This window comes from Chenopodium quinoa, unplaced genomic scaffold (genome assembly GCF_001683475.1).
Source record: "Chenopodium quinoa cultivar QQ74 unplaced genomic scaffold, ASM168347v1, whole genome shotgun sequence".
Classification (NCBI taxonomy): domain Eukaryota; kingdom Viridiplantae; phylum Streptophyta; class Magnoliopsida; order Caryophyllales; family Amaranthaceae; genus Chenopodium; species Chenopodium quinoa.
In genome coordinates, this window is record NW_018743292.1 from 9,035,559 (window position 1) to 9,052,555 (window position 16,997).

Here is a 16,997-nt window from a genome sequence, read left to right on the forward strand (position 1 = left end):
GTAGATAGTATTATTTGTTATAAATTTTTAGAAGTAGGTATATTTATACTTGATTGAAAACTGGTGCTGATAACGTGTTAAAAATTTTACTAATAGAAAGTTTTATTTCGGAGAAATAAAGGAGTAAGAGGAGATAGAGGAACTGATAAGTATTGCTCGTTAAATTTCTCTTACATGCCACTCTATATATAGCATGAGTATTCAACTAAGAGTACAATGATTTCATACATATAGACAATATGGATTCACAAGGGTTGGACTCATATATGCATTGTAACATCAAATCAATTATAACATCAAATCAATTATTGGCATTTACATTGCCTTCTAACAAATAAATATTCTCATGACATTTAAGTTTTTCGCGGCAACGGCCCCCCTTTCACTCTCTTCTCTTTTTTTGAGTCTTCGTCGTCTTCCTTTTCTCTCTCTTCTTCCGCCGTTTCTCTCTCATCCTTCACTCTTACGCTTCATCTCAATTTCATGTTCCCCAATTTTCTTCAATTCTTTTTTTTAATCTAAGGTAATGTAATTCTGTAAATTGTTGTCACTTCTGATTGCTGATCTTTTCAATTTTTTCTAGGGTTTTACATTGTTGATTTTCTTAAATTTTCATCATTTCCCACTTTTTTTCAAAATTTTGTTTGTTTTTCTTTTCTTTTGTCGATAACAATTTGTTGTTGTTTGTGTTTACTTTTTTTTTTTTCGATTTTTTTGAATTTTTTTCTTTTGTTCATTTGGTGGTTGAATGTGATTTTTGTTTTATCTCTCCTCATTCTCCCTTTTTTTTTTTTTTTTTTGAAATTTGGTTTTTTGAATTTACGATAATCTGAAAATTTGATCTTTTTTTACTTAATTGTTTGGTGTTTGAGGTTATTTAATTCAATTTGATAAGTGATTTTTTTTTTTTTTTTGAATTGGATCTTGATAATGCAAATTGTGGTTAAATTTTGGTGGTATTATTATTTAAATAAAACCCTTTTAAATCTTTTGATTTCGACTTATCCGATCATCAGGGCTTGCTAATTAATAATTTTTATTTTTTTTAAAAAAAATTATTTTAGTGAAAGATGGCGCCAGTAAAGAAGTCGAAAAGTGTAAATAGAGTAATTACTTCTGCTAGTGATTCATCTCCAAGTAAAGATGAAAAATCCAAGCAAAAGGTGAGGTTTTCATCAATCGTATTTTGTAAGAAAATGTTATTTATGATGATAATAATTTGACAATGAGTAGGTTGTTTATTTGTTGATAGTGTGACTCATTTTTGTTGCAATTTAGGTATGTTATTGATCTTTGAACAGTTGGGTACTATAAAGAATTTTTTGTCGAATACTCGGTTATGCCTTTGGCGAAAAATGGTGTGGGTTTGATTTTATTATGCTATATAGAGGTTTAAGGGTTCATTACCATGGTTTGGTTGGTGAGAAATGTATGGTTTCTAGTTAGTTGGATTATTTGGTGGTTTGTTTCGTGATCATAGTATCATGACTTTCATTCTGTGTAATAACAACTTGATGAGTTTAGCTGTTGCTTCCGATTATGTTTTTATGGTTAATGATGGACCATTATAAGATATTGTCTCATATTAGTCATATTTTGAGGTAAATTTTAGGGGATAGAGTCACACAACCATGAGTCTGAACTGATATTTATTACAAAATCATTTGGGACTCATTATTGTTACCGTATTTTAACAGTATTAAATAAGCATTTTACTTGTTCGCAGATTTAGTTTGGTCATTCGCTACTAGAAAATTGTTGGTATTCTGTATTGGTCTCTTGATACATTTGCTCTATCTGTATATTCTACTAGGCAGTATACTGAATTGTCGCATGCTAATGTGTTTACTGTTTAGAGCATAGAAAGTGTGAGGAATTAATGCCATATTATTGCTTCAGTTTTTAGTAAGATGCTGATGTACCGCCTCTGATTTTTACTGTGAGCTGAGGCTTCCGAGCTCTTACATTTACTCTTCTTTTTGGGTGATTGAATTTTAATAAATATTTCTGGTGTGTGTTTGTGTGTTTTGTTTTATACGAGGCATACTTTTCTCTTAGCTTTTGGTATGGTCATTGGCCGTCTTTTTGATTAGTAAACTAAAGGATTGCCTGCAGATCTCATGTTTTATGTTTCTTATCAGAGTTCTAATTTCTAAATTTGTGTATGCTTGTTGTGTGGATTTAGTGGGGAATTTTAGAGGTTTGACGTGGCAATTTCATGTTTTCTTAATTAGAAGCGGAAGTTATCTGATATGCTCGGACCTCAATGGAGTAAACATGAAATTGAGCGTTTTTATGAAGCTTATCGGAAGCATGGCCAAGACTGGAAGAAGGTAAGGGTATTTGCCAATGCTGCCTGAATCATACTTTCAAATCGTCATTGTGGTACCTTCTTGTGAGCTTGCTGGATGCATCCATAAACAATGCTGTGCATGCATCCGTATCAGTTTCTTAGGCTAATTAACTCATTAATATAACTACACCAAATAAAAAAGCTACAAGTGTGGGATCCAGATTCTTAATTATTGGTCATTGGGTGCTCTTTTCTAGATTTATGATATGGAATGATTTACTCTTCCCCTTGGTAACTCTTATTGGACTTGCAACTTATATCTTCCTTTTCACGCCATCACCTTTTTTCCCCCCTAATTTATTTATTTTGCTCATGGTGAATTTCAGGTTGCCGCTGTTGTGCGTTCTAGGTCTATAGATATGGTTGAAGCACTTTACAATATGAACCGAGTAAGAGTTGTTCTTAAATCTTTGAAAGTCAACAACTTTAACTTAGCGTTAGTGAGGAATAAGTTTTTTGTATTTCAATATTTTTGCACCTCAAAACATATTTTCTTACACCCCTCAAAGGTAAAGAATGTACATGATTTGACCTGTGAGTATTATGCTCTCTATGTTTTCTAGGGCCATCTGAACTTTTTTGAAGGCCTTGTGCAAATAAGGAGTATAAAATTTGGCAAATGAATATTCCGTTCTTCCGACTTATTATTATTAAAAAAAAACAAGAATAAATTGTTGTTTTACCCCCGCCCTTAAAAAAACAAATATATTAATGTTGTAATTACCAGAAATGAAATATTAAGGCATTATTGATTTACTATGGTAGTTTACGAAATGCATTAATTGTTGTGGAAAAAAGGAAAAGTTTAATAGCATATTAAATTGGCATTAATTGTTTTTTTAAAGTAAATGGCGAAAATAAGCCATCAATGGGAATAGATACCCCAACCTCTACTATGTATCTATAAACACTAAACCACTAAGCCACGTTTAGTATGTATGTATATTATTTGCAGTATATAGTAATTATATATTGACTTGAGAACCCATTCAGAATTGGGCCCTGTGCTGCTGCAGGGCCGGCCTTGATGCTGTCCACCAGCTCTGATAAATTGCCGATAATTGGAATGACTAATTTATTTGAAACTAGGGTTTGTGCTGTTAGATGTTTTGTTTATAACATCTAATATATCCTAATTCCTAGATGATACTAGTGCAAGAGTAATTTCTGTAGAGAGTGAATCTAATATGAGATGGTCACTGTCATTAAGGAAACCTAATGTTATCAATCAATTTAATTTTGTTTGAAACAACAGATCATGAATTTATTTGCTGTGAAGGAGAGAGTAGCTGTCTCTAAGTTGTAAGGAGCTGTCATATCTCAAAATCAATGCGAATCACTGATATATAAATATTACAGTGATTGATCTGTCATATTATAGTATGTGATAAGTCATAAGGACGTTAACAATGCACCTTAGATTATTTACTGTATTTGTGTATTGATAAGTTTCTTTTGGTTGGCTCAAACCGTGGTAAGGCAAGTATTGATTTATTTTAGTGGTGCAATGCTAGAATTTTGGGATTTTGCCTTGTATATCAGGACAAATTGGATTTGGAACCTATTGAAAATGTCAACTGTAAAGCCATGCTAAGATGTGAAAGTTAGGAATGTTTAATATTTTGAGAACTCGTCACAATTAATATCTCCCTTGCTTCATTGAGTAATTGTTTATGTGTTATTGTAAACTTAAGCTCCTTGAGTTTTTGAAATACGAACAAAGTATGTGTTTGTTAACACCTTCATATGGAGGTTCCTTTGATAATAATCTTTTTTCTTTGTGAACATTTAAAGATGAGTTACTTGTCTTACTTACCTTTGAAAAGTTGATTACTTGAAAGTTTGAAGATGAGAATATGCTCTTAAGAGTTTTAACCCCCACTATCCTTGCTAGGCTATGTAATCTATGCTACATGAACCTGGATACAATTAACTGTCATATGAACTCATATATATATGTCCTAGGGTTCGAATTAGCCAAATTCCATGAATTTGGTTTTTTGAGGATTTTTTTTTTTCCCCCTTTTTAGTAGAAGTAATTATTTTCATGTTAATGCCTGATTATTAAGTGTCAATTCTGGGTACTTTATTAAGACTTTATTTTAAGTATATGGCAAGGCATATGGGTTTTAAACTGAGTACATGATGAAATTTTTTAACATCTATGGGGGGTCAATGCAGTGGAATGGCTTTTTTTCGTTTTTGTTGACTGTTAAAGTTTGTGAAATGAAAAGATGTGCAAGCAACAGATATACTAGCAGGAAGTAGGGGTAAGATATAATGAGTGAATTGTTTCTCTTGACTTTTGCTTTGATTTAATTATTTTTCTGTACCTTCGGTGCTCTAGTTTTTTATATTCATATTATTGTAGAAACATTTTGATTTTTTGAAGCATTACTTATAAATATCTACATACTCTTGCTCTTCAGGCGTACTTATCTCTACCAGAGGGCACAGCTTCTGTGGTTGGACTCATAGCAATGATGACTGATCACTATAATGTCCTGGTAAGATCTTAGCTGACTCTTAATGGATCTTTTGGTTGTTCTATAAAATTCTTTTTTTACCCAATTCTAACTGAATCCTATTCTAAGGCCATAAAGTAGTAGGAAAGTCCCATTTATTTATTAATTCTCCTGAGAGGTGACTATGATCTGCCTTGAGATGAGTGGTGCTTATATCTTTTAGATAATGGTATCAAATCTAGTTGCTGAAAAATTGATGTGCATTTTATCCGTTCTTTGTGTGATCAGTCAAGTGCTGTGATTAGTTTTATAATTTATTTGTCTAATGTCTGATTAAGACGTGTAAATTGGATATTTTCTCATTGTAGAGATTATTGTCTGCTTTAGCTAGTTGCTTATCTAATTTATTTGTTGTGATCACGATAAGAATTTATAGGCATTTTTTTTCTTGATAATACACATTCTTCCTTGTGATCATTAAATTGATTTCATCATATTGGTAGGATGGAAGTGGCAGTGAAAAAGAGATTAAGGGGCCTGAGGGAATGGCTCGAAAGATTCAGAAAAACACTAAAGCAAAGGGTTTGCTTGACTCTTCCAGAGATGATTCTAAGCTTCGGTCTGCATGCTCAAGTGATGGCTGCTTATCCTTGCTAAAAAATCGTGGTGATGGTATTTGTCCTCTTGCTAATAATAATCTTGTTTCAATGTGACATGTATCGTGTGAAGTTTTAGTTTGGTTTTATAGGTTTGATTGCATAACCAAGTAGCATTGAGCTTTGATCTTACTTAAACCTTCAGGTATCCAGCTGAATTTTCCTGTAAGAAAAAGGACACCTCGTGTACCTGTTTCATGCTTGGACATTCATCCAAATAAGAAGTCTCGAGTGTTGGGAAAGATTGCAAATGACAATGGTGTTCCATATGGGGATTTAAGGCCGAAAGAAGCATGGTGCAATCCAAATTCCCTACACGGCTCACAAACAATGTACAGAAAAAATGAATGTACAAGGACTTCACAAGTCTCAACTAGAGAAGAGGTGGTATGTTTATGGCCAGTCGCTGACCCAATTGTTTTAGAGGTTTCTAAAGATATCTTTCAGTTTCATGCAAGGTGTTTGATTGTTTTACTTTTTAATTTGTGTTCCAGATGTCACGATCTCCTGTTCTGAAGGTCAGGAATGGTGGATTTGCAGCAGACAGAGATTTTAAAGAATGTAGCTTGGGCTACAATGAGGCCAAAACTGAAAATTGGGCCAGGGATAGAGTGGATATAGGTAAATCTGCTTTAGCTGAGTACAAGAAAGGGAAGAAAGGAAAGAAAGAGGAAGTTCAGCACTCCGAAGCTATGTTATTTGATAATATTAGAGAAGCTTACAAGTATGCTGATGAAGGACCAAGAAGAATTGGTTCCGATGGAAAAAGTGCCGATATTTGCAGATCAACTTCTGAGGGCCAAAGTAAAGGCAAGAAACTGACCTTTGAAGGTAGCTATGCTCTTGTTTATATTGGTTTATATCTCTCCTATTTTTCCTTCTTTTAAGTCTGGGGTAGAGAAATAAAAAAACTTTTTTTGATTGTCGGGGATGCAGAAAAATTGGTTTACGTAGGAAACAGATTTGACAGAGGGAAGGACCAGCTACGCTATAGTAGTTGGGAAGGCAGAAGCAACTGTGTTCCATGCATCCTTGCTTCTTAAGATGGCATAAAATTTTACATAAAACCTCATGAGCATTGAACATGAGATAAAAAAGAAGCTAAAACCACTTCTCTTTTCACTCCAGCCTTGTAATTTGTGATAGCCTATTTGTTGACCATTACAGCACCTTACAACCCTTATTTCTACCAAAGCTATTACAAGATATCTACATTAGCCTCAAAATGGTTAGTACACATAAAGTTTGCTTTAATATTTAAGGAGGCCAACATTTGCTGACCATTACAGTTCCTTACACCCCTTATTTCCACTGAAGCTTATATACGATGATATCTCGTTTTTTTAAATAGGTGGCTGAAAATACCAAGTACCCACAAATCTCAGTTACACTAATGAAGAATATGACCTCTATTGAGCAACATGATCATTAAAACTATTTGTGCAAAATAGTACATGGGTCACTGCCAGCAAAATATAATGTAACTAGAAAACATTATATAAGTAACAAAATAGTTGACTACTCCAGTAGTTATTTATTTATATTGTGAGAGTAAAAATTGTGGGCCTGTTGTCTAAAATAGTAAGCTTAAAATTGTTGTTGTTAAATGAAACATTATATATATAGAAATTCCTATGTGTTTTTTTTTGCTTTACCCATTGTTAGGGCTGTTCTGTTCACCTTATTGTCACTTATTTCAGGTGTAATAAGTTCAAATAAGTTAAGTTTAGTTCAGGAAAAATAAGTTATAAGGGTTACCCAAGTACAAATTACAATTAAAATAAGTTTTAATAAATTTAGATAAGTGAAAATCATGTGAATAGAACACACCCTTAGTGTACTATATAGTGTGTAGTTTGTGTTCTCTCTTTCTTATTTTATTTTATTTTTTAAAAATTTTTCCGGTTGTGTTCTACCCACTTCTACTTTTTCCCAATTTTGGTACACCCATTTTACCATCTTATCATAATGTACTGTGGTGGTATAATGCATATCTGTTGCTTGGCAGATGAACTTGCAGCTTGTGATGCGTTGCAGACTTTGGCTGAAATGTCCTCAATGATGCCATATATTGCTGCAGAACCTGGTAAACCTTTCTCCCTTTTCTGCTGAATCCTGATATTATGATTGTGTTCTCAGCTGTGGCACAGAACGCAGATATCATCTATAGCTTACATCATGAAAAATGGCTTGGGGAGCATTTTAGGGGCCAACACATTTATGTTGATTGTCTTTCTGCAGCTTCTTGAGCCCTCTTTTCTTGTCCTCCTTTTACTTTCATCTCATCAATACTTTAGCATTGTTTCTGGAATGCTGTCGTAGGTTTTTAATTCTCTGCTGTTTTTTTTTTTTAGATTTTAACTTGTCTATCCTCTGCCTTGTTTGCTGTTAAAAAATTTAAATTCTTATAAGTGTAGCTGTAAATGTAAATTACAATGCCTGGTGTATCTCGCTACATTTATATAGAGATATTTATCTGATTGTTTTACTTCTATCTAATCTTTCTATGTCAAGATTTATTTTTAGCCAATGCCCCAAGTCATTACGTGAAGTTAGCAATTATACGTTTAATTCATGACTTAATCTTCTCTAAGGGTGTGTTTGGTTTGATGTAAAATGTTTTCATAGAAAAAGGTTTTCCCCCCCTCATTTTCAGTTGCAGTTAAGATCTTTTATATTCCATAGTGACTGGTCTCTGAGCATATGTTTTTTTTTTTTTAAATGCATGTGTTCATTATTAAAATTACTTTGATGTTTCTTGTATTGCCTTAGTTAACTGTTTAGGGCGTGAAATAAATTATAAGCTGTTACCTAAGGGGTATGTTTCTATTTTTGCATTTGAAGTTATACCTAGAATCTCAACTTTCTCAGAACGTCAATGACGTGGCCTGATGTTTTTGGCCTTTGGTATATGGCTCTGCATTCATCTATATAAGTGGCTGTACATTTGAATAATTTTGCAATGCAGATGCAAGTAAGTTTTGTTAATCTGTGGGTTTTTGTTAAGGTCAGACTGTGTGATTCTGTCCATTATCTACAAATCATATACATATATACTTGGATTGTAATATTGAAATTGAAGTTTTCTAATTGGTTAATACATGTGTTGACAGTAGTTCTGAATTTCTAATGTCTTTGGGACGGCACTTTCATGGCTTTGTGAACCTTGCTGTCATGTAACTCATGTTTGTATTATTTTTCTTCGGATTTAGGCCTTGGTGAATGTTTTTGTCATGGTCATGCTCTCCCCTTCGGGTTTAGGCCACTGTATATGTTTCTCAGTTATTTGGTGATGTGTAGTTTATAGAATATGTATGCAAGAAAATCTTCCAGTTAACAGAGCACGTATATTTTCTTTCAGACAATCTTGTCGATATTTTATTTGGAACCCTGTAATGCTGTATTGCTGTATTTAGGCTTAATTGCTGATCTGTTTTTTACAATGTACTGTCTCTGAAGCTGAGGATGCTGGAGATTCTGTACTTGTTCGGGAAACTGTAGTTAATAGGGTTGCTTGTTCCAATATTGCATTAAGTGATGAGAAGGCCAGTGTTGAGTTCAAGAAGAAACGGAAGTCCCAAGCTTTAAAGGTAATGATCCAGCTGCATTTTTTTTTCTTTTTGTTCATCTAATTGTCTTTTAAACATTTACTATCTTGGATGTGTCGCAGGTGCCAAAGGCTGAATTTCCCAATGATTTTTCTAAAAAGCCCACAGAAGATGAGGTAGGGAATTAATTACTCTTGACACTTTTCTGTGTGAATTCTTTGATGCTACTGTTATTTATGTGATAGTTTTCTCACCTTGTTTGTTCAGTTTAATCTGATGCGTGTCTGTATTCCTGCTATGGTTTCAGCATAATGAAACTTTTTTTGTACCTGTAATTATTCTTAGTTGATCTGGTTTTGCCTTATAATTTTCTCATGTTTAAATTTATATTGAAATCAGATATGGTGGATTTATTTTTATTTATTTATTTATTTTTTAATTTTTATAATTGTATTTGAACATTGCAACTTGTTGGTGAGGCATGCTTTTGACAATTTGTTTAGGAGTATGAGTTAGCTATGAGATATCTACGGCCTGTTCTGTGCTTATTTCTTGTAGCTATTTGACCTTAAGTTTTGTTACTGCTAAATTACTGTTTTGTAGAGTGTGGCTGATGAGGATGTGAAGTCTGGAAATAGTAGTGGACAGATCTCTGTTGTTTCCAAAAATTGTAAATCATTGGTTAGGTCTCCAGACGTGTCTTCTAGCAATGACCCTCATACAGGAGAGACAGAAGTTGCAGTGTCTAGTGCACAAGTTCACCATGCTAGCCAGGTTGTTAACCCTAAACGTAGACAAAAACGGGACAGAACATTCCTTCTAAAGGACAAAAATTATTCTCCGAGTTGCTCTAGTGATAGCTTGTCTGTACCCCATGATAGATTGCAGGATGTGAAGGTCAGTTTGCTTATTTCCAACAATAATTGACACAGGATTCTTCTTTCTTCTCAATTATATAGCCTATGCTTATTTTTCTATCTTGAACAACTTAAATTGTAGGGAAAGCTTTTGCATTGTCTTTCCTGGCCTGAAGTACGCAGATGGTGTGTGTATGAGTGGTTTTACAGTGCCATTGATTATCCTTGGTTTGCTAAGAGGGAATTTGTGGAGTACCTAGATCATGTTGGATTGGGACATATTCCAAGACTTACTCGTTTTGAATTGGGTGTTATTAGAAGGTAAAATTTTTATTGTTATTGTGAAAAGTTTATCTCTCTTGAGAGGAAGGGCTGTTAAGTTTGACTGAAATATATATGATTGCAGCTCCCTTGGTAAACCTCGGAGATTCTCTGAGCGTTTTCTACAGGAAGAGAGGAAGAAACTTAATCAATATCGTGAATCTGTTAGGACTCAATATGCTAACCTTCGGGCTGGCCTTGGGGAAGGACTTCCAACAGATTTAGCTTGTCCACTGTATGTTGGACAAAAAGTAGTTGCTATTCATCCAAAAACAAGAGAATGTCATAATGGCAGTGTCTTGACAGTTGATCGCGACAACTGCATGGTCCAGTTTCATCATCCGGATTTGGGGGTTGAACTCGTCATGGTATTTTCTGTTTTCCCTTACAGTCTTTCTTGCTTGCTGAAATGTCTTGATGCCTATAGCTCAAGTTGTTCATGTCTTTTAAGGCCATACTTCCAGAATCTCGTCTTGAGGGATCATACTTAGATCATGGTGTGTACAAAATGTAAAGACGTCTTGCTGTCAGCTAAACACTATTTATTCTCCGCAATTTTCTTTAGAGAGGGATGCAAAGTGATACATGTGAATTCATAATTGCAAGGTTTCCAATGAGACGGAAAGAGTAATTGCAGGGAAGAAGAGAAGAATAGAAATCATAAAGAAAAAGATTATGTCGATCCTTTTCCTATGAATTCATTTGTTAAATTTTATGAGTAGTCTCCTTAAGAGGGGCTTTAATTTGGGTAATAAAAGCTGCATGGGCAACAACCCCTTCCGTTCCCTTTGCCTTGCTGCCGCTTGAAACTAGATATCAAATTATCCAGCTTAGGGGATGATTGTTGGTTCTTTGGCTTCCTTTAATTTAGAGATTGTAATGTTAAGAGTCTATAGAATAAATTCCTGTAGTTATCTCATGATGTTAAGATGGAAGGTTCTGCGTTTAATGAAACTCTTATTTTTCCTAAATTAAATTTGGACTAAATATGCTCAGCTAAGTCAAGTCAATACTAGTTAGTCAATATGATGCCCCTACTAATGAGGCCATTTTGAAAATTAATCAAGGTTAATTTTCCAATATCTCCAAAAGGACGTTACCTTTTTTTTTTTTTTGGTTCTTATGTCATTCTAGAAAGAATTACTATTACCTGTAATTGTGACAGGACATTTTTTAATATTCCCTGGTACTTATAACTCTTATCCCATTTATAATTTAGGTGACCAATATTATCCCATGCCGAACAACTAATTGTTTTCAGTAATTGAATATCTCAATAGTCAATTGTAATATGTTGTGGACTTTCTTTCCCATGATGTAGAATATTTCTGTGATGAAATACTATAAATGATAGAACACGAATGATTTATATATTTTTTTATACTTTGTGCAGATTAGTTAATGAAGCCATTTAGGTTTTTTTTTTTTTTTATTTTTTTTTTAATTTATAATTTTTTTTTTATTTTTATATTCATTTTTTTAATGTCTGAGCCAGGATATTGATTGCATGCCTTTGAACCTGTTGGAGAATACGCCCGAAGATTTGAAGAGGCAGAATATGCTATTTGATTACCGCTGCGTACAAGTTCCAAAAATCAATGGAGCAAATTTTTCTGCTTTAGAGGAGTACAATAAGAATGTCAATCACCATATAACGGTTCCTTCATTCAGCCCATCAATTGCAGCGGATATAAAGGTAATTTGCAAGTCTTTTGAGCTTTAGAGAAAAAAAATTATATTACTGTGATATTGTTCTTATGTGGTCTCTTGATTGAGGATCATTTTGTTTATAAAGAGGCACACCAATGGCTCTGAGGGATGTAAAAGAATACTGATCTTTTTGCCATTGATTTTTTTGTTCAGCCTAGGTTGGGGGATGATAATATGAGTTAGCTCGAGCTTGGTGCACAAATGCACAATTCATTTTCAAGCCTAGAATTTAAGGCTTAGCTTTGGTTGTATATAATTATAATAATAATTTGATGATGGGTTGGTACCCCATGTACATGTGGAGTTAGATTACCTTAGTTCTTGTGAGGGATGGCTATCTTTTCCTTAAAGGAGAGTATGGGACTATGGCTGTGTTTTTCTCATTTTGATTTAAGATGTCTACATTTAATGGAGAAGTAAATTATTATACTTTAATATTCTATCATGTCATTGTGAACCTTGATCGTTTTTTTCAGGGAAGGTGGAATTCAATTTTTTTTAATTGTGAATAATTGGTTGTTGCATTGTAATAGCCAGTGTAAGGTTATTTGAATCTTAGTTATCTTTACCCCACCCTTGCCTTGGGCCAGAACCTTTTATGGGGAATCGGGGTTAATAGGTGCCAATAGAGTGAACGCAATATGATAAAAATGAGGGCATTGACTCTCCCTGCTAAAGATGTCAAATTGGGTGTGTGGGTTGGGTCTTGTGACTTTTGTCGGATCGGGTTTGGGTTATGCTATGTTGGTTTGTCGGCGCTAATTGAATTATGATTCAGTTCACTCTGGGTTGTTGGGGTGTTCTTGGATTGGGTTGACAGACCTGTGATCCTACAGCCTTAAAGCATTTTGGACTTCTAGCCTGATTTGTTGGAAATTTGTAATTTTGCAGGCTAAGCCAGCTTGTCTGAGTGCATATGCTAAGGTAGTAGGCAGTGGAAGTTTCCAGATACCATCAGCAACCCAAAATAAATCTTACAATATGGCTCAGCTGCACCTGCAGGAAGGTCATATGCGATTTATTCCTGGGTTGACTGGGGGTCTAGATCAAAAGGTATGCTTTCTGCTGAAGATATCGTTGCATGATATTAGAGTATAATATAATTACTCCAAGTAATTGTTAGAAGTTTATTGGAGGATGTAACTAGTTCAGGCCTTCTGGCTGTTGATCATGGTCTCTGCTTTGTTTGGAGAATTTTTTGCTGATAAACCATCAAAATAAAGTTCCAATGAACTATAGTAATATATTTGATTCTGAGCTGTGGTGTCTGCACTTGATACAATTTAAAATTCTAACTTTATTTTTGAATAATTGTCATGTGAGAAGAATCTTCTGGTTTGTACAAACTTTGTTCTTTTGCTTGTAGTATCTGTATTATGGTTCATTAAGAATTTGAAGTGCATCTAATTTCTCACTCCGTTTTGTTCAGTATCTGTGATATATTATATTGAGTAGTAAACACACACATTCCTTGACTGCTTATGATTATTTTCTTTTTACCCTTGTACATATGCAATGAGGTAGAAGTCATTCAGTTTTCTTCCTGCGACTTTCAAAGATTTTTTCTTCCCCTCTCTAGTTATTTGCTGCTGTTTATCAACCTTTCAGGACACAAACTGAGGATGCGTCTTACTAATAATAGTTTGTAATGTAATAATATTAGAAAAGTGTGCAGAAATATTTTGAGATATTGAGATCCATTGATCTCAACCATAGATTTGTATGACAGAATATGATTATGGTTTTTGGAATATTTGGTCATGTAGTGAGGTTTTATGCTCACCTTCTTAGCCTTTCCGAGCCATATCAACTACGTGTTTTATTTTTATTTTTATTTATTTATTTTTTATTTTAATAGGATCAAATTAATTTGACTTTTTTAATTTCTTTTACAGGTGTTTGGTCAGAGTTTCTCAGAAAGTCTACCTTCTTGGCCACATCCCACAACAGAATCAGTTGGTTTAAATGGAAACATGCCGTGTTTAAACAATTCTGGAATCAGTTGTCAAGAAACTGCATCCAATGTGGCAGAAATTGTTGAAGGATCTAAAGATAAGGCACAAAAAATGGTAGATACTGCTACAAAGGTACAGAATGGGCCTGAAATAGCTGTAGTTTCATATGCCACCTTACTCTCTTTTGTAGTGGTGGTTTTTTTTGATCATATTACAGTCTAAGATAGTAAGATTAACTGATTTAGGCTTCCCACTTGATTTTTTTTTTTTGGATTTTAAGAGAGATGATTCTAGTAGTTAGTTAACCTGTAAGAAGGTGCTTTTCCCCATTTTTCATGGCCCCATACCAATCTTCGCTGTTGCTTCCTGTGTGATCCAAATTTTTTGTGGTCTATAGGCATTAGAACATCAGGATAAGGACTGAGGAGAATCAGAAAGAATATGATAAGAAGATGCACACTTAGATTCACGAGAAAATTTTCTCCTCAAACTCTGTTTATTTCTACTTGAATTTTCATGGGCTGGAACTTAAGTTGAAGTCAGTGTGTTGCATCCAGATTCCAGAACAAACTGTTTTAATTTGCATAGATAATTATGCTTACTTCCCCCCCCCCCCCCCCCCCCCCCTTATTTATCCTATGTAAACTGCATGGATATTACAGCATCACCTTTCATTTCTTGCAATAGTAGTAATAACTATGAAGAAAATGTGGATAAGGATTTAATTGTTTCAGAAAAAAAATATTCTTATAAAGTCCTCTTAGATATTTGTATGAAGTTGTAATATGAAGAAGTTTTGTTGGTAGACCTGCTGTATTATCTGTTTTCTTGTTCATGGTTAATGTACCTCTGCACCACGCCGTTTTTCACTTTTTATCGATGTCATAAAAATCAGATTATATGTTACTACTCTGTTTATTGGGCATCTTCTGCTTTGAAAAGCTATAATTGATTTGTGTGACTATCTCTTGACGTGCATTATTTTTTTTTCTCCATGCAATATCTGGGTTCCATGGCACCAAGGGATTGAGGACCTTAACCTTGTCCTTTTTTTTACACTGGTTAGCTCGTTATCAAGACATAGTAATTGGCCTGGGGAGGTTATATGGGAGAAAGCTTACATGAACATGGTGATTACTATTGTGGCAAACTTGCATACAGTGATGGTGACTAGTAGTTATTAAAATACTCTTAATAATTATTTCAGGCAATCTCTATTATGAAAGAAGGTGAAGATGCATTTGGAAGAATTAGCGAGGCTTTGGATGCCAGTTGCAAAAGTGAACGTGCAACTAGTTGCAGGACGTCTATGATACCGTCTTCAAATGCAGTTCGAGGAAGTTTGGCTCATCAGAACCCACTTACTTCCTGTGCTTCAGAGCCCCCTTTGTCATGTGATGCTTTTACTGAGCGACCAACTGATGATTCTGTGTCAAATGATCTTCAAATCCCTTATGACCTTATTACATCATGTGTTGCTACTTTGCTTATGATACAGGTATATTTTTTTTTAACAATTTTGAAACTGATGTTATTTTGTTTGGTTCGCAGTTGTTCTATGATTTTCTGTCTCACACTTGTTCGAAATGGATCATCCTAAAATTGTTATCACATTTTTTTGACTTCTCTCTTCAGAAGGCAAAACATGCCTCCAAAAGTTGTTTTCGATTCTAGTTACCAACCCCTGTTTCCATGTCTTGTATGGACTTGTTACTACCCCTATCTGGCTCATATTTAACTTTTTTTTTTTTCCTTTTCTGAGGAGACATATTTTTTGTCTAAACAGTTGTCTGACCTTTATACTCTGTATTCTGATGGGATTCGGGCTGTCTAGATTGTGTTTTTTCTAGTATTTGTTTAATTGTTATCTCTGCAATGGGATTGATTGAAGATCATACTTATGTGGCTCTTTAATTAGTCTCAATGATTTTTTGAAAATGAACATCAATAAGATGTTTGGGCCTAGTTGGACCATTGGAGTCTTTCAAAATATTGTGCTATGGCTAGAGGGGTACTTGTTGATTTTTATAAAACTTGAACGGAATCATTTTGCAAAGTATCAGTGTTGCTGATTGTTACCATTGGGGGGGGGGGGGTCATCAATTTCAATCCTTGAAAGGATCACTATCTTGATTTATATTTTGTTACCTAGACATAAATTGTGAGGTTTAAATGTATCTTCTTCCTCTGGCCAATTTTTGCTGTTCATTATCTCTGCATGAAGTTAAATGTCTGATACGTTATTTCCTGGTACGTCACTGACCACTTCTTTTAACTGACTAGCAGACTTGCACTGAGCGACAATATCCACCTGCAGAGGTCGCACAGATATTAGACGATGCTGTGACGGGTTTGCATCCATGCTGCCCGCAAAACCTCTCAATTTACAGGGAGATACAAATGTGCATGGGAAGAATTAAGACCCAGATATTAGCGCTTGTACCAACATAACAGTATATATCTGCACCTCTTTCTTCAGGTGGGCTTGTACATAAAACCATGAGATATCCTCTATAATTTTTGTAGTTTGCTAACCCTAAGATAGATTATTCAAAGTAGATATTACCGATTCATATGACTAGGAATGATAGGAAGGAATTTTCCGCCGGACCAACTATTGTGATGTAAAAATCATTTATGGATGGGTTCCTTCACAATAATAAATTGATGTGAATCTAATTTTCACAGCTTGGATTATGTATCTTGGATAATCTAGGCGTTTTGTGATATTTTCAGAGTTATCTGAGATATTCTCAGAAGGTTTTCCAATATTTTGGGATTGCTTGTAAAATAACCTTGTTTACCTTCCTTGAATAGTTTCATCTTGATCTATAAGTGCTGCTAGTGGTCGATTGGACTCTACTCCATTGATGTGCTATGCACTTCTACACTCCATCATGTATGAAAATCATTATTACGATTATAATATACTTCGTAATAATTAATTTTTATTTAAACAACAAACACTTGAAAAATTGAGCTGATCAACTTATGAATTGTTTTTTAAATAATAAAAAATACCCAAATCATACAAGTACCACATATTTTGTAAATAAATCAACACTCTAAATCATACTAGTATTCTTAAAAAAAATAAATAAATTCATACTAGTATCATTCATCAGAATTATC

The 16,997-nt window shown here is 34.2% G+C and overlaps 1 protein-coding gene across 2 annotated transcripts; it reads left to right on the forward strand.

The window, feature by feature from the left end:
* The first annotated feature begins 286 nt into the window (after positions 1–286).
* LOC110736896 (protein ALWAYS EARLY 2-like) lies at positions 287–16,576 on the forward strand. 2 transcript variants are annotated; one of them, XM_021917237.1, is made up of 19 exons: positions 287–523; positions 1,065–1,163; positions 2,235–2,333; positions 2,680–2,742; positions 4,783–4,860; positions 5,322–5,490; positions 5,620–5,858; positions 5,969–6,305; positions 7,483–7,560; positions 8,934–9,064; positions 9,145–9,198; positions 9,626–9,919; positions 10,022–10,200; positions 10,286–10,568; positions 11,696–11,896; positions 12,802–12,963; positions 13,806–13,997; positions 15,073–15,363; positions 16,152–16,576. In XM_021917237.1, the coding sequence occupies exons 2-19, from the start codon at positions 1,071–1,073 to the stop codon at positions 16,314–16,316; spliced, it is 3,108 nt and encodes a 1,035-aa protein (XP_021772929.1). In that variant the 5' UTR covers positions 287–523; positions 1,065–1,070; the 3' UTR covers positions 16,317–16,576. The 2 variants fall into 2 exon arrangements, with proteins under 2 accessions (XP_021772929.1, XP_021772928.1); XM_021917236.1 differs by having other exon boundaries at positions 288–523; positions 5,620–5,861.
* The last annotated feature ends 421 nt before the right edge of the window (positions 16,577–16,997 follow it).

Excerpts from the sequence above, each read along its gene's own strand:
- LOC110736896 (XM_021917236.1), top strand. The coding sequence starts at position 1,071 with ATGGCGCCAGTAAAGAAGTCGAAAAGTGTAAATAGAGTAATTACTTCT. Across the intron at positions 7,561-8,933 it reads ATATATTGCTGCAGAACCTG|CTGAGGATGCTGGAGATTCT; the intron begins GTAAACCTTTCT and ends CTGTCTCTGAAG. Across the intron at positions 12,964-13,805 it reads CTGGGGGTCTAGATCAAAAG|GTGTTTGGTCAGAGTTTCTC; the intron begins GTATGCTTTCTG and ends TTTCTTTTACAG.